The sequence below is a fragment of the Panicum virgatum genome, chromosome 7N (genome assembly GCF_016808335.1).
Source record: "Panicum virgatum strain AP13 chromosome 7N, P.virgatum_v5, whole genome shotgun sequence".
Lineage (NCBI taxonomy): Eukaryota > Viridiplantae > Streptophyta > Magnoliopsida > Poales > Poaceae > Panicum > Panicum virgatum.
This window is the reverse complement of record NC_053151.1, coordinates 24,447,240-24,469,729: the sequence shown is the minus strand read 5'-3', so window position 1 is coordinate 24,469,729 and position 22,490 is coordinate 24,447,240. Positions and strand designations below refer to the sequence as shown.

Sequence of the window (22,490 nt, the reverse complement as noted above, 5' to 3'; positions counted from 1 at the left end):
TGATCGGGAGGCGGCGTCGACTCTCCAGCAGCTCAAGACCTTGTCGGAATCACGAGACTCGATGCACCGAGAGCTCGAGGAGCTGAGAGAAGTCAAGGATGCCGCACTGGAGGTAGCCGAGGCCATGGATATCCCAGTTAGGGATGCAGATGAACCGCTGACGCTGGCAGGGAGGCTTCGTAGGATGCCTGGAGCCTTCGAGAGGTTTGTCTCCCACATTACCCGTCAGTACGTAAGTCACGTGCTTGGGCTGGTGAAGTCTTATTGGCCAACCACTCGTCTGGATGCCCTTGGACGAGGAGCCAAAGCTGACTATACGGAGGATTAGTTCCGCCAGTATTTGGCGGAAACTTCCAGGGTGGCTGATCAGATAGTAGAATCCTTGAGCAAGGCTGAGTCTCCTTGATCTTTTCTTGTAATTGAAATGGCGTGTGGGCCGGTAGTACTGTGAAACAAATACTGGATATTTGTTGTAATGTTAAGTACTCATTTAGTATTTGGATTATGGAATCCTTTGATGTGTCGAGTAGTTGTACTCGAGGTCCTGAGTGTAGGCAGCATCGGGCCCACTCAGTCATAAAAGCAGATACAAGGAATTGTATCCGTAGGTGTCTTAATAGGCAAGGCATTCTCGATTAGGGTCGAGTTTTTATTATTCTGGACTGAATTCGTGGTGCTAACCGGTTAGGATTGAATCCTTCGGGATTAACCAAGTGGGAATAGCACTTAGAAGGTGAAAGAAGCCGTAGCTTAGAGTAGATTTCCTTTTTTGGAGGAAATTTTCAATTAGCACACAGCTAATGCGGGCTTTGTTGTCCAAATGGGGGAAGAACTCTTATTGAGTATTTAGGAGGTATAAGAAGTTTCCTGATAGATAAGAAGACAGGCAGCTCTCGACAACTACTCAGAGTACTAAGGGAGAACAGGAATTCTCTTTGTATCTCGAGCAAGCGAGTAGTACCCGTCAAGTACTCGAGGTAAAAAGATTCTGTATCGAAGATTCCCATAGTAAACTAAGCAAGCGGGAAACTTGTGTCGACTTATTTTAGAGTATCAAGAACTCATCTGTACTCCTTGAAGGGTTTACGTAGTTGACCAGTTAGGATAGACCTTGTTTGGTTACCCAGATAGTATGCAACTGTTTGCGAGAGTATCCCAAACTATACGATCGTATCGAGTAGTATGTCCTATTAATGGACTGGATTGATTTCTAGAATAGGACTATTAGGATTGAACTTCGTCGAGTTAACCAAGACGTGAATATTCTAGAAACATCCTAAACTTACTCGAGCAGGGCGAGTAAGGTGTCCTACTTGAGGACTTGAGTAACTCTAAGGCAAGTCTGTTAGGTACTAACCCCGTCGAGTTATCCAATATGAAGGTGCCGAAAGAGTATCCAAGACCTACTCTAGCCAGCGAGTTGGGCGTCCTTTAACCAAGGACTGGAGTAATCCGTAAGACAGAACTGTTAGGTACGAACCCCGTTGGGTTGCCCAAGACGTAAATGTCGAAGGGATATCCAAAACTTACTCGAGCAGGGCGAGTAATGTGTCCTTTTAACCAAGGACTGGAGTAATCCGTAAGACAGAACTGTTAGGTACGAACCCCGTTGGGTTGCTCAAGACGTAAATGTCGAAGGGATATCCAAAACTTACTCGAGCAAGGCGAGTAAGGTGTCCTTTTAACCAAGGACTGGAGTAACTCTTAAGGCAAGTTTGTTAGGTACTAACCCCGTCGGGTTGCCCAAGATGAAGGTGCCAAAAGAGTATCCAAGACCTACTCGGGCAGGGCAAGTAGGTTGTCCTTCCGGAGGACTAAAGTGTCTTTTAGGACATAACTGTTAGCTACGAACCCCGTCGGGTTGCCCAAGACGTAAATGCCCAAAAAGCACTCGAGTATGAACCATAAGAACTACTCGATAGCTGCTGTAAAGCTGAGCAAGGCTTTCGAGATGGGGTATTGGTTGTGTGAGCGAGAACCAAGTAGTCGATATATGAGAAATCAACTTTATTTGGATTTGTCGAAATTACGATAACTGTAAAGTGATAGACTTTGACTCTTAAGACCTACCCCTTGCTCGTTGGACGTGAGCAATGGTTTACATAACTGAATAAGACTTTATTCGAAGAAAGAACTTAGTCGATATGATGGTTGACTAAATTCGAGGTAGAACTAGTCGATGTAGAGGTCGACTAGATTATTGGTAGGGTCTCCTTCAGGAGAGGTGCCCCAAGGGCCTTGCGGAGTGAGTCACACTGGAAGATCGTGTGAGAGCTCTTTGGGTGGATGAAGCACTTGCGTAGCAGTACTTTGTTGATCCTGTTTCCGCTCTGAGACGATTCACCTTGATGCTGGGTGCGTGGTTTACCCTGAGGACGGGCACTAATGGTTGCCGGCTTGTGCTTCTTGAAGGATGCGGAAGCCTTTGGCGGGATGCGGTAGTTGGAAGAAGGGCTGTACACCTCGACTTCCTGCCGTTTCTTTCTCCTTGAGATGATGATGTTGCGCGCATCACGCCCAACATTGATCACACTGCGGAGGTCGCAGTTGGAGTAGTCATAGTTGTCGTCTTGTTGTTCTTGTAGGGTGTTAGTGAGGTGCTGATGCCTGAACGCCCTCTTCTGGTTGAGCTGGCGACGACGTTCGTAGAGGTCTTCTGCTGGATTCTGCTCGTCCAGTTGGACGGTGACAGTCACCGCTGGAGGAGGAGGAGGAGCAGGTAGATCCTCATTGGTGGTAGCTTGGGCTTCTGTGATTGTAGGAGGAGTAGTTTCGATGTTGTCAGAAAGATACTCGTCGAAATCATCAGAATTGTAGTCGTCGAGGTTGAGACACTCCGTAGGATCACCCTCAAGTTCTTCGGCGATACAAACCATGAGGATTTCACGGCAAAGGTCTTGAACTTCTTGGTCTTGTTTGCTTGAGGGTGGATCTAGAGGAGTGCTCTGTTGGTAGGGCAGATCCGCTGGCTGTGAGCCGGAGGCGTTGGGATCTTGTGCCTTCCTGAGATGCACCGTCCGTCCTTGCTGCATATATAATCAGGTTAGGGAGGGAGTCCTGATCGGACTTGAGATTCTTAGCCGAGTTGGACTCGACTTGTTTACTGTACTGGATTAGGTTATCCTGCTGATCCTCCGGATCGGAAGAGTACTCGGATTCGGAGTTGGTTAGCCCACCGATTTTAGAGTGTGTATGCATTGGGTGAGCGAGAAGCGGTATGCCCATCTCTACACGGAGAGCGTTCTCGTTCATCCAGTGTAGCCATGATTGGGCATGAGTCAGCCCCTTAGGCTCCTTGATCTAGGGTTTATCATAAATTGAATCACTGGGTTGTTCTGGAGCCTTGACTTTTCCTCTTTTAAGCTTGGCCAGTTCCCAAAGAGCGTCAGCATGCTCGGCTGGTATGGCCATAGCGTCCATGAACAGTTCGACGTTGTCTCACCACTCTTCAAGATCATCGAACGGTTCAAAGTTCTCGAGGCCGTTCATGAAGCGATCAAAGTCCTGATCGAACTTGGACTCAATTGATTTCGGAGTCTGAGTGTGAGCAGGTTTCGGTGAAGGGCTCTGAGGTATCCTGGAGATAGACGGTCCCATCCAAACAAGCCGGGGGTTTGTCTCACCAGCTCTCCCACAGATTCCTCCTCCCGATTTCTGCTCTTTGTTTTGCAGAGTGTTTCAGCCACCTTAATGCAGTCGGCAAGCTTTGAATTTACCCGATCGATCCCTGAGAGCATATCGCCCGACCTCTTTTGCGATGGGTTTAGTGCTTTAGGGTTCTGCTGTGGCGCAGATGGGCTGAGAGCGGTTTCTGCAAGTTTAATGCAGCCCTCTATCGATCGTGAAACTTGATCCACTCCGGCGAGTAGTTCTGAGTTTTTGATCTTAGGGCGTTTGATCGTCTTGAGATGAGCCAGGTATTTTCCAAGAGTTTTGGAAAAGTGAGGCTTTTCAGAATCAGAATTTGTGTCGAACTCGACCAAACCAAGAGTTCGGTTTTGAGTTGTCACGTTGCCCGGGTTGTTCGAGTCGAGTTCGGGTGGAACTGTTTTCTCATCGAGATCCGCGGACTCGCGGATGTCGGCGAGTTGGGAGCAGATTTTCGATCTAGGCGAGTTAGGCGTGACAAGGTGGCTGGAAAAGCCTCCCGTTCCGTCAGCCGTGCAAGCCCAGGAACCGAAAACGAGGGTCGTGCCTTCTGGCACGCTGCTGGCGTTGCTTGATCCGGCCATCGAATTCGTTAGTGAACTCGCCGAATCCCCTACCTGGCGCGCCAGCTGTCGGTGTTTACCGCCAAGCCTGCTTAGGGATACCCTTAGCAGTAGGGTTTGTAAGTAGGGATCGACTGCTCTAGAACTCGATGGTACAAGGAACACAAAGGTTTAGACAGGTTCAGGCCGCGAGTTTATGTAATACCCTACGTCCTGTGTGGTTTGTATTGCCTTAGGTATTGATGATTGTTTGGAGGGGGTCTCTGCCCGCCCTTATATATCCGGGGGGACAGGGTTACATAGAAAGTCCTATCCGAGTACAGTTGGAGTCCTATTACAACACAATCTGATAGTTTCCTTTGTACTGCAGCTAGTTCTACGCCTATTTGGGTAGTTACAAAAGAGGTAAGGTACATCCATGAGCTATCCCTTACTCTAGAACATTCTATATCTATAAGCAGTCCCGCTGCCCTGGGTCTGACAGCGTTAGGTCGGGGGGCTGCCACGTGTCCCGGGAGGCCGGGCTCCCGAACTCGTTGCCTTAGAAGCGAAGGCAGCTTCCCACGCCGGTTAGTGGGCCGTCGCATTTCATGGCCCGGCAAGCCTGCTGGGCTTCCAATCGTACGAGTCTGGCCCACTAGGGATACCAGGTTTATACCCCTGTTAGAGGCCCCCGAGCGGCTCTAGGATTTTTTAATGATCGTGGAGCCGCTAGACTTGGCCTTGATGACTCCTGACCGGGGCGTCCCATCCAACTGCCCGAGCCCTCAGCTTTCGGCGTGCGCAAGAGACGGCGTTATGGGGTCTGGCCCGTCTTGATGGTCGACTGGGGCGCTGGCGCTGTAGAATCTCGAGGCCGGTCGTCGCTTCTTATCGTTGTACCACGGACGCCTCGTTTCCCCCCATTCGGGGCCGCCTCACATTGGCGGGTCGTGCGGCGATCGTGCCCCGAGTGGCGTGGCAGTTGCCTGGCGTGCTGGCGCCCTCCCGTCGGCATTCAAGAGGGGGTTCGGTTAGGTGAGGGCCCTTGGTGTGCCCCATTTTGGCTGACCTGCTGAGCGCTGGGCCCGTTTGCGCCCATGTTTGCCTATAAATAGAGGTACTGTAGATACATGGTTCCACATAAGAAAGCGGATCATGGAAATCCCTTTGGTAGTTTTCTTTCTCATTCCCCACACCCGTCCTCCAGATGAGAGTGGGTACGGCTTATTTCTCTGGTGCTAGAAGAATGCTTGCGAACGGCGGGGGATCTTCCTCAGGCATGAGCTCGCCAACGAGTTCACCCCACCGACCGCTGCCCGACGCCGAGGAGTTTGAGGGCTTGCTGCTGGAGTTAGGCAAGCCAGGCCACTGGTCTGCCGGCTCCCTTGCCAATCGGCAAGGGGCCCTCTCAGCTTCTGGCGGCCTCCTTGGGCTCCTCCCGGCACCGGCTTGGAGACTTGGTGGCGGTGTGGCCCTTCCCTGCCATGGGGGTCGCCCTTCTGCGTCCTTCTTGCGGCTGCCGCTCCCCCGAGATCTCGGGTGGGCATCTCACGCGTCGTCGACGCGGAGTCACGGATCCGCTGCCTCATCTTCCAGCTATGGTTGGAAGGCTGCACAACTCGGTGTTGTGTATCGTGGCAGTGGGGGACAGTTACAGGCTCCTATCTCATCAGGCAGGGTGGTCTTGCAGCCAGGATGGGTCTCCGCGCCTCCCTTTGGTGGCGGGCAGTTAGAGTGGTGCGACTGGAAGGCGCCGTGGCCAACGAAAGGAGATCATGGCCCGTCTTCCAATGCCTGAGGAAGATACCCGGAAGCAGGCGACGGCGGGGGTTTTTGGGCTAACCTCAGCTCCATTAAACTCCCCGTCATCGGCATCATCTGCCTCCACCTCCGCCAGGGGTTTTTCGGCGCGACTGATGCTAGGAGAAGGCTTGCGAGGTGCTACAAGAAGTCTTGCGACGTTCTTTGGCCATGTCCTCCATCTTGCCAGGTAGCAGTTGTTGCCTTAGCCCTCTTTTGTTGCTCCCTTAGTGGGAGTAAATGGATTCGATCCATTGTATCTGTTGTTTCCCTGAGTCGAGGGCAGCTAGTTTTCATTTGATGTATGGCTTTCAGCCGATCGATGTAAAGAGATGGATGATGAAATACCCTCGGGCGTTTTCATTTGTTGGTTTTTCCGCATTGTTTTTTCATTTTCATGCCTCAACGATGAACGACTCCACTGCGATCGGTAGCGATCGGAGGAGGTGAACCCTAACACTTGACCTCGATGGCCCGGAATGGCGGGTTCGGTGAGCTTGGTAACGGGTACGCCCATTTAAGGACAATCCGAGTGAAGTCCGACCCTGCCGCAGACGACCGGGTCGACGGATCCCCATTGGGAGCACTCCACTGCTCTACAGCCTGCATCCCAGTCAGATATCCGAGCCGTCAGCCAGCTCGGGGGGCCTAGTTGGCCTCCCCCCTGGAGGGGATTCCGTGGAACGCTAGAGGCCGGATCGGACAAGAAAATTTGAGATGACCCGACTGCTGCCGGGGCAGGTCGGGCTTGGGCCGCTTGGCGCTCATCTCGGTTTTTCTTCCCTGGCTCTTTGAGTCAAGTCAGCGCGGAGCCCTCAGCGGACTGGCCTTCGAATCTTGAAATCGAATCGTGCGGTTGCGATTCGTTTGAGACATGGAAACATTTCGCCGCCTTCCCTGCAGTTGGAAACGAATTGACAACAGGGATTTAATTGGAACTGTAAAGTACGCACCCGTGGAACCGATGCGTCGGTTGCTGTGGAGAGGCCCATTTGTGGCGGCTCATGTCTCGAGGCGTCGCTTTGCTCGGGAACCGCTGTGGGGTGATGACGATGATCGCCAATTTAATCATCTGCCTCCTGTCGCCTCGTCTCCGTCGTCACTACTGCATGCCAGTTGCTCGGAGGAAAACAGAGAGAAAGAGGGAGAGCAAATGCCATGGTGCCGCCGCCGCATTGGCCTCCGTCCGTCTGTGCACCGGGGTGCACCTCGGAGGAACCGACCCCGGGTTCCTGGAGACGTCCAGCGCGGCGGTTCGTCGGCGGACCATACTGGACTTCGCCGGGTTCGGGCGGGTCATTGCGGCGGAGATGGACGTCGACGACCTACTGCGACGCAGCGCGGACCCGGAGCTAGACGGCGCGTAGGGTCCTGGCGGGACGGTGGCAGAGCGCAGGGCCGGCCGGCAGCCGATCTTTTTATTTTGTTTAATTATAAAAAGTGTGTAAGTGTTGTACCCCGAGCCGTTCGTGCGGCTTGGGTGAACATCTGGGGCGTTCACTATGTGCGTGGCGCCCTTTGCTATGTTTAAATTTGTGTTTTCTTTTCATTTTTTTTCTTCATTTTCCATCTCGCTCAGGTTCACTTTTTCGGAAAAGTTCTGGCGTTTGGTTTTCGATTTGGTTACGAGAGTTTCTGTGTGTTGTGTGATGAGAGAAAACTAGTGTGTGCGTGCTGCACGGTTCGTCCTAGTGAGGCCCCCGAGCGCCTTGGCCTGAGAGTGCTCAGGGCAAGGGGCTGTAGAGACGGGAAACAACGGAAAGTAGGATGGTCGAAGACCATGGTCTGGCCCCCCGAGCGCTCCGAGCCAAATGTGTTGTAGGTGCCTGGTCGGGAAACAACGCCTTGGTCAGAATTTTACCGTCGGAGTCTTTTAGCTTGTAGGTGCCTGGTCGTATCACCTCTGCGATGCTGTAAGGTCCTTCCTGTGGTGGTGAGAGCTTGTGCTTGTCCTTCGTCGTCATGACCCGTCGCAGAACCAGATCTCCGACCTGCAGCGTCCTCTCCCGTATGCACCTCTCGTGGTACCTACGTGAAGTTTGCTGGTAGCGGACCGATCGGCGTAGCGTAGCTAGCCTTGCTTCCTCCAAGACTTCCATGGCGTCCCTCTGAGCTTCCGCTGCCGTTGGCGGGTCAAAGGCTTTGACTCTTGGCGCATCGTAGTCCAGATCGGAAGGCAAGACGGCTTCGGAGTCGTATGTTAGGAAGAAGGGTGTTAGTCCTGTGGACCAGTTAGGTGTGGTTCGCAAGCTCCAGAGCACTGCCGGCAGCTCTTCCACCCAACGACCCGCGAACTTTTTGAGCTTGTCAAAAATGCGCGGTTTGAGCCCTTGGAGGATTGGGCCGTTAGCTCTTTCTACTTGCCCATTTGTGCGCGGGTGTCCAACCGATGCCCAATCAATCCGAATCCCATATCCTTTCGTGAATTCTTGGAAGTAGTGACCTGTGAAGTTGGTCCCGTTGTCGGTGATGATGGAGTTGGGCACGCCGAATCTGTACACGATGTCCAGGAAGAACTTGGCAGCTTCCTTGGAGTCGATCGTGGTTATCGGTTTTTCCTCTATCTTTTTAGTGAACTTGTCAATTGCGACAAGTAGGTGCGTAAACCCTCCTAGTGCCTTCTTGAGTGGCCCCACCATGTCTAGACCCCATACGGCGAATGACCATGTTATGGGAATGGTCTGAAGGGCTTGGGCCGGCAGGTGGGTTTGTTTGGCGTAGAACTGGCAGCCTTTGCATGCATGGATGATGTCTTCCGCATTGCGCAGGGCTGTAGGCCAGTAAAATACTTGTCGGAAGGCCTTTCCGACTAAGGAGCGTGGTGCAGCGTGGTGTCCGCAGATCCCGGCGTGTATCTCGAGAAGGAGCTCCTTACCCTGGGCAATGGGGATGCATTTCATGAGAATGCCAGTCTCTGAGGGGCTGCGTTTGTAGAGCTCGCCGTCGATTACTGCGAAGGTTTTGGCTCGTCGGGCTATCCGGCGGGCTGCGTTGCGGTCCTCAGGGAGGACTTCGTGGAGGAGGTAAGCCAATAGGTCGGCTCTCCAATCTGTGTTGTCTGCCTGGCTTGGGTCGGATTGTTCTGTAGCGAGACAGGTTGGGCCCCCGGGTACCTGGTCAGGGGCTGGGTCGGAGGGAGCGTGCTCTGTTTTTTGCGCATGCTCTGCTTCCTCTGTTTTTGCTCTGCCAACGGCCGGCTGCTTCTCTCGCGCCGACGGCGCGTTCAGGTTGTTGACGAAAATGCCGCTGGGCGCCGGCTTGCGCTCAGCGGCCAATTTTACGAGAGCATTCGCGTCGGGGTTTTGCTTCCGTGGGATGTAGTGGAGCTCAGACCCTGGAATCTCCCTTCTAGCTTGCGGACTTTTTGGCAGTATGCGTCCATGAGAGGGCTCTCGCAGTTGGAGTTCTTCCTGACCTAGTCGACTACGAGCTTGGAGTCGTCGTAGATGTATAGGCGGGTTGCTCCGATGTCGATGGCTATGAGGAGGCCGCTGATGACTGCTTCATATTCTGCAACATTGTTGGATGCGGGAAAGTGGAGGCGAACTACGTACTGGAACGTGCCTCCTTCTGGGGAGACCAGGACGACCCCGGCCCCCGCGTCGGGTCCCATGACCGACCCGTCGAAGTAGAGGGTCCAGTATTCGTGAGAGATTTCTGGGGTCGGAGCTTGGACTTTCGTCCACTCGGCGATGAAATTGGCCAGGGCCTGGGACTTTATCGTCGTGCGTGGCACGAACTTGACGTCGTAGCCCATAAGCTCGACTGCCCATTTGGACGACCGACACCTCGTGCTCGGTGAAGTAGTGTTGCAGCTTCTTGGCCATCATGACGACGGCATAGAGAAGTTTTTGCGTCTGCGGGTACCGTGACTTGGTGTCAGTCAGCACTTCGCTGACGAAGTAAACGGGTCGTTGGACCTTAAGGGCATGCCCCTCTTCTTCCCTTTCGACCACCAGGGCGGCGCTGACCACATGGTTAGTGGCTGCTAAGTCGAGCAAAAGGGGTTCGCAGGGGTCCAGTGCGATGAGCACCGGTGGAGAGGACAAGAGGGCCTTGAGGCGGTCGAGGGCCGCCTGTGCCTCCTCTGTCCAGACAAAAGTGTTGGATTTCTTGAGGAGTTTGTACAGCAGTAAGCCTCGCTCTCCTAGCCGGGCGATGAACCGGCTGAGCGCTGCCAGGCACCCGGTTAACCTCTAGACACCCTTAACACCACGGATGGGCCCTGTGTTGGTGATGGCTGCGATTTTGTCGCGGTTGGCTTCAATGCCACACTCGGACACCATGTACCCGAGAAGTTTGCCCTTGGGCACACCGAATGTGCATTTCTCAGGATTCAACTTGATGTTGAATCTCTTGAGATTTGCAAATGTAGCGCTCAGGGTGGTGACCAGGTCGTCCGCGCGGGGTGTTTTGACGACGACGTCGTCAACGTAGACCGCGGCCGTCGCCCGAGGCGGGTCCGGCCGGTCGGGGTCGATCGGCGGGTTGATCTGGTCGGAAAAGTAGGCTTGCATGCATCGCTGGTATGTTGCCCCTGCATTCTTGAGACCAAAAGGCATCGATACATAGCAGTATGAGCCAAATGGTGTGATGAAGGATGTCGCGAGATGGTTGGATTCCTTCATCACTATTCGGTGATAGCCCAAGTAAGCATCTAGAAAAGACAAGATTTCGCACCCGGAGGTGGAGTCGATTATCTGATCTATCCTAGGTAAAGGAAAAGGGTCTTTGGGGGCAAGCCTTGTTCAGGCTGGTGTAATCAACACACATCCTCCATTGACCGGTTTTCTTTTTTACAAGGACTGGGTTAGATAGCCAGTCGGAATGGTATACTTCTTTTATGAAGCCGGCAGCAAAAAGCTTAGCTATCTCCTCTCCTATGGCCCTGCGCCTGTCGTTGTTGAAGCGGCGCAGTCGTTGCTGGACGGGCTTGGATCCCGGCAAAATGCGGAGCTCGTGCTCGGCGACCTCCCTTGGGATGCCCGGCATGTCGGACGGCTTCCAGGCAAAAGTGTCCTTGTTGGCGCGGAGGAAGTAGATGAGCGCGTGTTCCTATTTGGCCGGCAGCTAGGAGCCGATCCGCACCGTCTTGGTGGGGTCGGTGTCATCGACCGTGACCGACTTGGTCTCGTCGGTTGAGACGAAGGCCGGTGCCTGGCTAGGCTTTCCATGGTCAGGGCGGCACTCGACGGTGGTGGCGCGAAGCTGGCCAAGCTCAACCGAGTTTGCCGCGGTGGTGGCGAGGTCATAGTACTCACAACTGCTTACGTAGGCCTGTTCGAAGGAGCCGCTCACGGTGATGACACCGCTCGGGCCCGGCAGCTTGAGCTTGAGGTAGGTGTAGTTGGGCACCGCCATGAACTTGGCGTAGGCGGGGCGCCCAGGAATGGCATAATACACCCCTTCCAGTCCACCACCTCGAATGTGAGGGTCTCGGTGCGGAAGTTGGATTTGCTGCCAAACGTGACCAGTAAGTCGATGTTGCCGACCGAGTATGCCTTCATGCCCGGCAAGATGCCGTAGAAGGGGAAGAGGGATTCCCGCAAGTAGGCTTGTGGGATTCCCATGGCTTCCAAGGTGTCGATGTAGAGGATGTTGAGACTGCTGGCCCCGTCCATCAGTACCTTGGATAGACGCATGTTGCTGACGACGGGGTCAATGACAAGGGGATAGCTCCCAGGTCGTGGGATGTTTGCCGGATGGTCGTCCTGATCGAAAATAATGGGCGTGGACGCCTATTTCAACTTTCTAGGAATGGAACTTGCGGCAGCACATACCTCGCGGAGCCGAACCTTCTACAGTCGCCTGGAGCACTCGTCCTCCGAGCCACCGATGATCACCAAGCATGGATCCACGTCCGGGAACTCTCCTTCCGCCGGCTTCCCTTTGTCCTGGTCGGCGTCTGGCCTCTTGTCGTGGCCGTCACCGTCGGTCTTGGCTGTCCTGCGGAGGAGGCGCTTCATCATATCACAATCCTTGAACTTGTGGTTCACCGGATAGCCATGGTTGGTACACTGCTTGTCCTGGCGCTCAGTCGCCGCGACCTCGCCAGCGGCAGGTGATCGGCGGTTCTTCTTGTTCTTCCTGTCCTCGCAGCTCGAGGAGGGCCTGTCGCGGTCACGCCACTTCTCTTTCGCCGCGTGCTGGTCGCGTTCGAAGACGGCCCCGACTGCTTCCTCGCCGGAGGCGTGGTTGGTGGCGATCTCCAGGATGTCGTGTGCAGTGCGCAGCTTCTAGCACCCCAGTTTGTGGACCAGGGCCTTGCAGTGCGTCCCGCTGAGGAATGTGCCGATGACGTCGGCGTCGACGACGCCCGGCAGTGAGTTGCACTGCTTGGAGAAGCGCCGGATGTAGTCGCGCAAGGACTCGTCGGGCTCCTGTTTGCAGTTCTTGAGGTCCCAAGAGTTGCCAGGATGTACGTACGTGCCTTGAAAGTTACCGATGAACACTTTCCGTAGATCTGCCCGGCTACCGATGGAGTCGGTGGGCAAGAAATCCAGCCAAGCGCGGACGTTCTCTCCCAAGCATATAGGGAGGTACTGGATGATGAAGCGGTCGTCGCTTGCTCCTCCGACCCGGCATGCAAGCCGGTAGTCTTCCAGCCACACGCCGGGGTTCGTATCCCCAGTATACTTCACGAGGTTCGCCGGCGGTCGGAAGCGTTGGGGGAAAGGCGCCCCCCAGATCGCTCTGGAGAAGGCGTTTGGCCCAGTTGGGTCCGGGCTCGAACTTCGGCCACGATCCACGTCGGGGTCGCAGGGGCGACCCCACGCCGGAGCGGTGAGCGCTCCGGGTTGGGCGCATATGCCCGCGCATCTTCTGCTCGTGCGGCCGCGCGGTCGACGTCGGCGTGGTGCCTCGCCTGCTGCCGGCCTCAGATCACACTGCGCGCGTCGTAGTTGGGACCGACGCAGTCGTGAATCGGTGGCCTCGGTGGGAGAGGAGCGGATGCCGCCGCTGGGGCTGGTGCGCTGCCCAAGTCGGCCTGCCGCGCAGGTGGGGTGCGCTGCACTTCGGATGGCTCCCGCCCACCGTGGCTCGCACCGCCAGCGGGACACGAGGCAGCGGCCTGCCGGCGGTGTAGCGAGGAGCTCTCCGCCTGCTGGACGGCGGTGAGTTCCACCAGGTTCCTCACCTGGCGGTGAAGGTCCCTTTGGGCCGGATCCTCCAGCTCTGGTAGCGTCTTCAGGAGGATCGTGGCCGCTGCGATGTTTTGGCCCGCACGGAACTCTTGCGGGAGTTGCATGCGGGCGTCGTTGATGATGTCGTGGTTGACCCCAAGTGCGCGCCGACGCGCGGACCCCGCGGGGTTTATCCCTTTTGACTCAGAGGGGGCCCGTGGGGCCTATTCCATGGGCGGAGGCATTTGCTGGCGATGGAGGAGACCTTCACCGTGGTCCTATGCGTTGGCGAGCGTGCGCTCGCGGTGGTCCGCTGGGGCGTGCGTCTGCTCGGACGGCACCACCTCCAACGGCAGGTCGCCGTCGGCCATGGCGCACATGCACGGCGGCGCGTATGTCCCCTCTAGGCGGCTATCCCCCATGCTAGAGGAATCACTCAGGGGATCCTCGAAGCACAGGAGGTCGTGGACAGAGTCAGGGTAGCTTTCCGTCATGCCCACGAACTGTGACGCGGGCTGGAACCCTTGGGCGGCCTTGCGCACCTCCCGAGCGTAGACGCTCGCAGCGTTGCGTAGGCCGAACGGGAGTCGCTCTGAGAACGAGCGGGGTGTCGGGAGCGGAGGCCCGCCCACGAGCTGTCGAGAGATGTTGGCCAAAGAGAAGAGGACCAAGTTGACGTCCTCGACGGCGGGGTTGGAGGCCATCATGGGCGCGATGCGGCGGAGCACCGCACGGGTTGGCAATGATGGCCTGCGCTTCTTGATGCGCCAGCGAACTGATCGCCAACGCCTCAGGTCGCGAGGCTTGGTGTGAGCAGAAGGCTCCTGTGTCCGCCGGAGCGGCCTCCTTCTCATGGAGGTGCAGTGCACCGAGCTGATCGGTGACGAACTCCAAGCTTCCGAACTGGAAGGTCTGGGATGGCGGGAACGGTGGAGGCGCCCACAATCCGTCGCGGGGGATCGTGGGAAACTCCAGGGAGCCGAAACGGATCATCTCGTCGCGGCTCGCCGCGGCTCGCCGCCGGAGCGATGAATGGGGTGATCGAAACCATCCGATCGTCAAAGCAGTGAACGCACAAAGCGCTCCCCACGGATGGCGCCAAAACTATCACTGTGGGAAATGGGCGACTACAAAACTACTCGATTGCTCGTTTGTTATGCGCTTGATCGGATATGGTCTAGCACTCAAAGACTCGAGGATTTAGACTAGTTCGGGCCTGAAATGCCCTACGTCCAGTATGGGGGTGGTGTTCTCGCTCTATTGCTCTCGAGCCCGGGTGCTCAAAGTTCAGAGGGGAGCTTACAAGCTGGTCAAGCAGTGTCGAACCCGTGGGAGTCCAACCCTTTCCTACGTGGGGGGCTTTCCCTTTTATAGTCCAAGGTGGGGCCCCCATTTACTTTTATCTAGCGCTGTGTTTTGGCACCGTCTGGTCCAAGGTGGGGCCCCATATACTTTTATCTAGCGCTGTGACTTGGCACCGTTGGGGTGCGATTCGTCCTTGTCAGTCATCAGGGCCCACTCGGTCGGTCGGGAGTGGGCAGGCTTGATCTTGGCGATCTTCTCGGGCGACATGTTCCCCGGTACTGTCCCATCTTGGCTCAGTCGGGACGGCGCTTGTCAGCTGGACGGCGCTCCTGGTGAGGTGTGTCTTACCGAGGTCTGGCCGGAAGCACACTCGCTGGCGTAATGAGATGGTGCGCAGAGGCAACCATCATTATGGTGAGGGGGGCAGCGTCTGTGGACGCCCCCTCCTGTTGTGTCGCGGGGCCCACGCGAGCGGCGCTGTCCCCTTGTCAGAGAGTCCTGTTGGCTAAACTCTTGCCGCAAGATAAGGAGAGCTGGCGTCTTGGGGCCTGCACGGGGCCTATCTTGGCCAGCACGCCTGTCAAGAGGCGCGACGTTCTTGGAGCTCACGTCCTGGGTCTTCGGCACGGCTCTGACCTGGTGCGTTAGGTCGGGGGGCTGCCACGTGTCCCGGGAGGCCGGGCTCCCGGACTCGTTGCCTTAGAAGCGAAGGCAGCTTCCCGCGCCGGTTAGTAGGCCGTCGCGTTTTATGGCCCGGTGAGCCTTCTGGGCTTCCAATCGTACGAGTCTAGCCCGCTAGGGATCCCGGGTTTATACCCCCGTCAGGTAGTGAGTTGTAGTTGCCCTTGTGTAACTAGTTTACTTGTGTAGTAAAGTAGTTTCTCTTTTTTTGCGCGAGTTAGCTTGTGTAGCTAAGTTGCCTTGCTTAGCTTAGTTTGTGTAGTTAAGTTGTTCCGAGCTCTCTAGTTTAGCTTGTGTAGCTTTGCTGGCTAAGAAGCTCTAGTTGTGTCTAGGCTTTGTGCGCTTTTGCATACTAGTATGTGTAGGAGCTCCCTCTTTACTTGAGTACTAGTGCATAGGTTTGTGTGACCATGCAACCTAGTTTTGCTTAGGTGAGCTCTACCTTGTCCTGCACCTTAGTTACTCAATTAGATTCTTTTTGTATGGTGTAAGTAATAGATAGAGGGGTGTAGTCTTGACTAGATCGATTAGTTCAATTTCACCTTTATTTCAGTTAGCCAACAACATTTTAAGTTTTAAAAAGGATTATTCATCCTCTTCTAGTCCACCATCTCTCGACCCTACAACTACCTTGTTACGACTTCAATCCAGTCGCAAGTCGAGGCTTAGGCATCCCCCTTTAACTGTTAATGTTGAAGACTTCCAACATGGCCAACTCATATAGTGTGACGGGCAATGTGTACGAGGCCCGGGAATGGATGCACCGGCGTATGGCTAATCCGAGATTACTAGCTATTCCTGCTTCATGTAGGCGAGTTGTTGTTTGATTTTGTTAAAATCTAAGGGTTTTAATAAATGAAATTCTTGAGAGTGGATTAGGACGGTGGGTTGATTTTATAAAAGCTTAAGCATTTGTTTTCAAATTTCCCTGAACCGGGAAGGTTGGGCTGTAGTTGATTTTGAGAAAAGTTGTGAACTTTTATGCAAACTTACCTGAGAGAGAGGAAGTCGGATTGCGGGTTGATTTCACTAAAGATCGAAAACTTTTTTTGCATGATCGTGAAACTCACGATCCAGACCGTTCGTCCGACTGATCATACGACTGGGAACAGTGGGCGACGTGGCCTCGCTGGCTGCCCTTCTTTTCTGCAGCTTAACCTAGTTTTGTTTAGATGAGCTCTGCCTAGTCCCGCACTTTAACTGCTCAATTAGATTCTTTTTGTAAGGTGCAAGTATTAGATAGAGGGGTGTAGTCTTGGCTAGACCGATTAGTTTAATTATGTCTTTGTTTCGGTTAGCTGGAAACGTATTAAGTTTTAAAAAGGACTATTCACCCCTCTAGTCCACCATCTGGACCCTACAGCTACCTTGTTACAACTTCAGTACAGTCGCAATTCTAGTCTTAGGCACCCCCTCCTTTTTACGGGGTGATGACTTCCAACCTGACCAGCTCATTTAGTGTGATGGGTAGCGTGTACGAGACCGGGACGGATTCACCAATGTATGGCTGATCGGCGATTAGTAGCTATTCTTGTTTCATGCATGCGAGTTGTGCCTTGATTTAGTTAAAATCTAAGGGTTTTCCTAAAAGAAATTTTTGAGAGCGGACTAGAAAGGCGGGTTGATTTTATGAAAATTTAAGTTTTTTTTTGCAAATTTTCTTGAACCGGGAAGGTTGGACTGCGGGTTGATTTTGAGAAAAATTATGAGCTTTTCCGCAAACTTATCTGAGAGAGGAGGCCGAACTGCAGGTTGAATTTGCTAAAGATCGAGAATTTGTTTTTGCAAAATGATCAGGAAACGCATGATCTGGACCGTTTATTCGGCTGATCTGGAAACAAAAGACGATGTTGCTGGCTGGCCTTCTTTTGTGCAGCTTTCGTAGCAAGAGAATTGTACGGTACCAAAGATGCTCCGGCTGGCAATGGCAATGGGAAGTGACAAGCTCATACCCTTGTCTTTCTCTCTCACCGAGAGAGTACGCATGGTGGGAGAAGCACGGAAGCAGAATCTGTCGTGATAGAGGGCAGCCACTCTACTACTCCCTATCAAAAAACGAAAACAAAAAAAAAACAAAAATGTCCTACATGTACTACTATAACTACACGGTCACCGTCAGCGAGCAGCCGCGGATCAATAATTCGCCGGCGCCCCCGGCGGGGCTAGGCTGAATTCCATACTAGATGAGTCCACGGCGGACACGCGGCTGCTTCCCAGCATGCGACACCCGGCGACGTTCGGTCCGTGTCGCCCCCACCGTCTCCGGCCACCTCAACGGCTGGAACACCTCACCGAGCTTCCAGACGGACCCTCCAATCCCCAACACCCCCCCCCCCCCCACCCCTACCCCCACGGAACGAGATCCTCTGCAGTCGATGGATGCTGACTTTCCTCTGCAGTCGCCGTGATCCACCGTCCAGCAGCAATCCAACGCCTCGCTCCCAGATGGCTCGCGCGCTGCTCCGTGCAAGAGGCTGGCTCGCGTTTTTCGACAGAGCTCGCTCGCGGCCCCTGGGTGACGACGGCTCGATTCCCCTGTCCTCTTCTCCTGCTTACCGCTCGCCGCAGTCGCGCCGGCGGAGGAGGCAGCGGCGGGCGCGCGGCGACGGGCGAGCAGGGCTCGGGCGGCAGCTGGAGCGAGGGAGGGCGGAGCAGTGCGCAGCCGGTCGGGGTTGAAGGAGAGGTCGGCAGCGGCTCCATCGGCGGCAGGCGAGATCCCGCGGGTGAGCAAGGCTGCGGTCGAGCTCCCTCGGGAGGCTGAGCTAACACAAGAGGCTGGGTCACTCGCTGCCGGCCGGTGTGCGCATTGCCAGCGAGCTACCACGGGGTGGTGTGCGCATTGCCAGCGAGCTACCGCGGGGTTCTGCGGGCGGATCGTCCGGCGGCCGTGTACGCGTTGCGCTTGCGCGCGCATGGCGCAGCTGTCGCCCAGGATCCCGTCCGCGGTTCACCACTGGCCGGAGGGGGGCCACCACGAGGCCGCGGCATGGGTGGACGACTTCGCCGAGTTCGCAGCGTCGCGGCGGGGCGCGCGCACCGCAGGTCGCTCAGCGACTCGGTGGCCTTCGTCGAGGTGGCGCCCGCGGACAGCGCGGCCGGCGAGTTCGAGCGCCTCGACGATGACCAGCTCAGGTCCATGTTCCCCGACGAGGCTGGCGGCGGGTCGTCGTCCGCGCCGGGGTCCGAGAATGGCGGCAGCAATGACGGCGGCGGCGATGCCCCCACGGGCGGCGCCACCAATGTCTGCGATGACGAGCGGAACGAGGCCGCGGATGCGGAGGCGCCAGCGACGGGGCAGGCTGCCGCCTCCCCGGAGCTAATCCGGGACCCCAAGAGGGCGAAGAGGTGAGCCCGATCGAGCCCATGCCTGCAGACGCGTCTTGTGCAAGTGCAAGCAACCACAGCTAGCTTGCTGTGTAGCCTCAAATGCTTGTCGAATCGGCAGTCCTTCGCCGTCGCTGCAGCAGTAAGCATGAGAAGAGGACAGGGGAAGGGGGAATCGAGCCGTCGTCAGCCGCGAGCGAGCTGAGCCAGACTCCTGCAGGGAGCAGCGCGCGAGCCATCTGGGAGCGAGGCGTTGGATTGCTACTGGACGGTGGATCACGGCGACTGCAGAGAAAAGTCAGCATCCGCCGACTGCTGAGGATCTCGTTCCCCCACACACACCACCACACCGCACCTTCCGAACCCATCCCCCTTGTTAGAAACGATCCCATCCCCTTGTTAGAATTAAGTTTACCAGTACTAAAAAACTGTCATTTGTATCAATCAGCAACCCCCTATTAGTACCGGATAGCTGACCGGTACCGCTTGGCCGGTACTAAATGATATGACATTTAGTATCGGCCAAGCTGTCCGGTACTAAAGAATTTCTTAGTACCGACCTGAACTAAAAGTCTTTATGTACAAATGCAGCAGTTTTTTCTTTCGCGCCTCTTTTTTCGTTTTCGTTTTCATTCAACACCGACCAGTACTAAAAGCCTTTAGTCCAAACACAGCAGCTTTTCCTTTCGCGCCTCTTTTTTTCTTTCACGCCTCTTTTTTCGTTTTCGTTTTCATTCTCATTTGTTTCTTTTTCCTTTCCCACCACACCGGTCATCACAATCAAAAACTCACATCACAATCACAAATATGACAATCACAATCACAAGAATACATTTCACTATCACAAGAATACATCTCACAATCACAAATTTCAGAAAAATACATCTCACAATCACAAATTTCAGAAAAATACATCTCACAATCACAAATTTTAGAAGAATACATTTCAAAATCACACATCTGGAGGAGGCAAAGCAGGAGGCAGCCCCGCGCGCCGCTAGGAGGCCGGCCGGCGGCGTGGCCTGGCGCGCCGCTGGGAGGCCAGCCGAGCCCCGCGCGCCGCCTGGCCCCGCGCGCCGCCGGGAGGGCCTAGCCCCCACGCGCCACCGCGCCATGCTCGACGCCAGGATGCCGCCGGTGGCCTGCCTGAGGAGAGGGGGGGAAGAGAGAGGATGAGATAGAGATAAGATGTGGCGTGAGTGGTGGTGGATTTAAGGACGACGGTGCTGGTGGCTGAGAGATTTAGTATCGGCTCCAGTCTCCAACCGGTACTAAATGGAGATAATGCAATTTAGTACGGGTCGAAGGTACCAACCGGTACTAAATAGCTTCCAGGGAACCTCTATACCGACATTTAGTACCGACTGAGACTACAAGCCGGTAGTAAATGAGCTTCTATGGCACTGTGCCTTCTGACCAGTACTAACGCCGCATGTTAGTACCGGCCGAAAATATGACAGGTACTAACGTGTTGGACGAATGCTGGTTTTTCTAGTAGTGTACAGTGATCAACTAGTCAGTGGTGGAGACATAATGGAGTTTAGGAGGGACTCTCCTTTTCTTCTTCCTCCTCCAATCTCTCCTTCCCTCATTTTTCTTCCTCAAATTTGTAGGAGAGACTTAGAGGAGGTTTCATGGGATTTCCAGCGGTAGGAGGGGCTCGAGTCCATCCAAACCCACCGCTGGATCCACCCCTGCAACTAGTTGACACCTCTTCATGGAGAGACACTGTTTAGTAGATAGACATTACCTTTCACGAAAGGATCTAAACCTTTTGCAAAGAGATCCGAATCCCGAATTGAAAAGACATCCTTTGGACACACTTTTCATCATTTTACATTATTCATTCAATTAATCAATAAATTCTTTATTCGTTCCATTTTAGTTTCTACTTTCTAGTTTCAACATCCCTTATCCTAGCTTTCCAGCCTCCAGAACGACGAAAAAGCGAGGCCGCTGGGTGCTTGGTCAAGGGACGGAATGCATGCATGGAATCGATCGAGCAACAAACCGGCATGGGGCGCCGGCCCGGACCGGACCGGTCCCCCGCAAGACAAAGACAAACCCCGTGGCATGCCGCGCGGCGGGCGGGCGGGCCATGATGCGCGCGACCGAGGGCGCCGGCCGTGCCACTGCCACTGCCACGAACAGCGAATAGCGATGCATGCAGGGCCGCGCAGCTCAGTTTATTTCCATGGTCCTGAAGCAACCGATCATGCGAGTGATCCGTCGTCTTGCTTTTCAGCACTTGTTCCAGCAACCAGTGGATGGCGATTGGCGACTGCCGAACCGGTGGCCGGACCCACCACCGTTTACCGCGCCATCCGTCACCGTAAAAACCATGTCGACCCCGGCCATCTCTCCGGGGTTGACCAGGGTCACCCCGGACCAGGAGGGTCCGCGTGGCACCACCGAAACCACCACGCAACCACCTCGGGCCACCCGGGCGTCCCCATGGGATACCCTGGGGCACAAGGGCCTGCCAGACGACCCCGGATCACCCCGGGACGCTCCGAGGTCGCCCCAAAGCGCCTTTGACACTGGCGGGTTCCTCAAGGCCTACTGTAGTGGGCCCGATAAGCCGCTTGACCGCCTGACAAGGGCAGGGCAGGCTAGAAGACAACGCCCACCATGCAAATGGGGCGTTCACACAAGTTAGAGAGAAGACAGTTGTGGTCTATAAATAGAAGGTCTCTAGACATGTGAAGGGACCGGGCCTGGGCTCCCCAACTCGTGATCATCAAAGAACCAATCACAATACACATGACGTAGGATATTACGCCTCCGGGTGGCCTGAACCTGTCTAAAAACCACTGTCTCAACTCGCTTCCGTAAGGGAGATCCTTGCGCAGTTTACGCCCCTGGCCGAATCTCTAAACGGGGGTTCCTACGAATCCCTGTTAGCGGTGATCACCCACCATCAGCAACACACGAGCATAATTGCCTAGTGTTTCTAAAGTAAGTAAGGTTTCCACATAAGTTTTTTGTTTGGTCCGCCTTGTATCATTGACTGGTGGGCCTTAGTCCATCTGGTAAGTGAGTCGGACCATCCCTCCATCACGACTCGATCACGTAGGTTCCTACAAATTAACACACGGACAATTATACGTACCCGATACTTATACCAACTTTGTAAGTAGCAACGTATGATAATAATTGCCTAGTACTATAATAAAAGTTGAAAGAAGTGAAACACTTTCTCACCAAGATTAGACTCACAAGGAAATCCCACTTGTCAGGCCAAATTTTTGATGAAAGAGAGCGTAGATCCACACCTCGGTTCCTCGCTTCCGCCTGGCACCAGGCCACCTCCCAGCTCCGGACATAGTGAGAGATTTTTCCCCTCCATTCTCTCCACCAGTTTTCCCTAAATCTCTAATCCTAACTTTTCTTTACTGCAACCTAATTTGTTAGCTAGTTTTGTTGTTAGATTTTAGCATGATTTAGTTCAATTGATGTAGGTTGTAGATGTATGCTGTAGAAATTAAGGTTGTATTACATTGTCGGTTACTCATTCATGTATTATGTAGACTTATTATACCATTTAATAGTTGTGTACTGAATTATTGGATAATTTTATAAAATTTTTACCAAATTGCTAAATAAAATTTACCGATTAGTATATAAAATTTGAATTTGGCATTACCCCATACAAAAATTCTAGCTATGCCACTGCGTGCGCGTCACCAACGGTGCCGCGCCGGCCGAAACTGCCCAACGGCCGGACCGCCGCTCCGATCGCTCGGTCCACACGACTATTCCTAGGGAGCCGTCGTCTCCTGGATCACGGGCAGCAGCGTGCATTGACGTGCACCGAAGAAGGGCACAGGAATTAAGCATGCAACCTGTGTACAGTAAGTGTACTGAAGAAGGGCACCATTTTGTTTGTTTTCCCTTCTACCGATCGATCACGTTTAGCTAGATTATTATACTCTGAAGCCTTATCGAGTAATTTTGAAGCCTTATCGAGTAATTTTATAAGCCTTATCACTTTTTCGCTTCTCGTAGTTTAAATGTCTTATACGGTTTATCATAGAAGTGAAAATAAGCAAAACATTTCCTG

The 22,490-nt window shown here is 54.3% G+C and overlaps 2 protein-coding genes and 1 pseudogene across 2 annotated transcripts; 1 reads left to right on the top strand and 2 right to left on the bottom strand.

The window, feature by feature from the left end:
• Positions 1 to 7,717: 7,717 nt before the first annotated feature.
• On the bottom strand, positions 7,718 to 8,632 carry LOC120681058. The gene has a single exon (XM_039962607.1). The coding sequence runs from the start codon at positions 8,630 to 8,632 to the stop codon at positions 7,718 to 7,720; it is 915 nt and encodes a 304-aa protein (XP_039818541.1).
• A 2,431-nt stretch (positions 8,633 to 11,063) lies between these two features.
• On the bottom strand, positions 11,064 to 11,635 carry LOC120681057. Its single transcript, XM_039962606.1, has 2 exons — positions 11,414 to 11,635; positions 11,064 to 11,324 (listed from the first exon to the last, which is right to left on the bottom strand). Exons 1-2 carry the CDS (start codon positions 11,633 to 11,635, stop codon positions 11,064 to 11,066), a joined length of 483 nt encoding a protein of 160 aa, XP_039818540.1.
• A 6,308-nt stretch (positions 11,636 to 17,943) lies between these two features.
• On the top strand, positions 17,944 to 18,520 carry LOC120681437 (annotated as a pseudogene).
• Positions 18,521 to 22,490: the final 3,970 nt, after the last annotated feature.

Excerpts from the sequence above, each read along its gene's own strand:
- LOC120681057 (XM_039962606.1), bottom strand. The coding sequence starts at position 11,635 with ATGCGTCTATCCAAGGTACTGATGGACGGGGCCAGCAGTCTCAACATC. Across the intron at positions 11,325-11,413 it reads CCGAGACCCTCACATTCGAG|CTCAAGCTGCCGGGCCCGAG; the intron begins GTGGTGGACTGG and ends ACCTACCTCAAG.
- LOC120681058 (XM_039962607.1), bottom strand. The coding sequence starts at position 8,632 with ATGGTGGGGCCACTCAAGAAGGCACTAGGAGGGTTTACGCACCTACTT.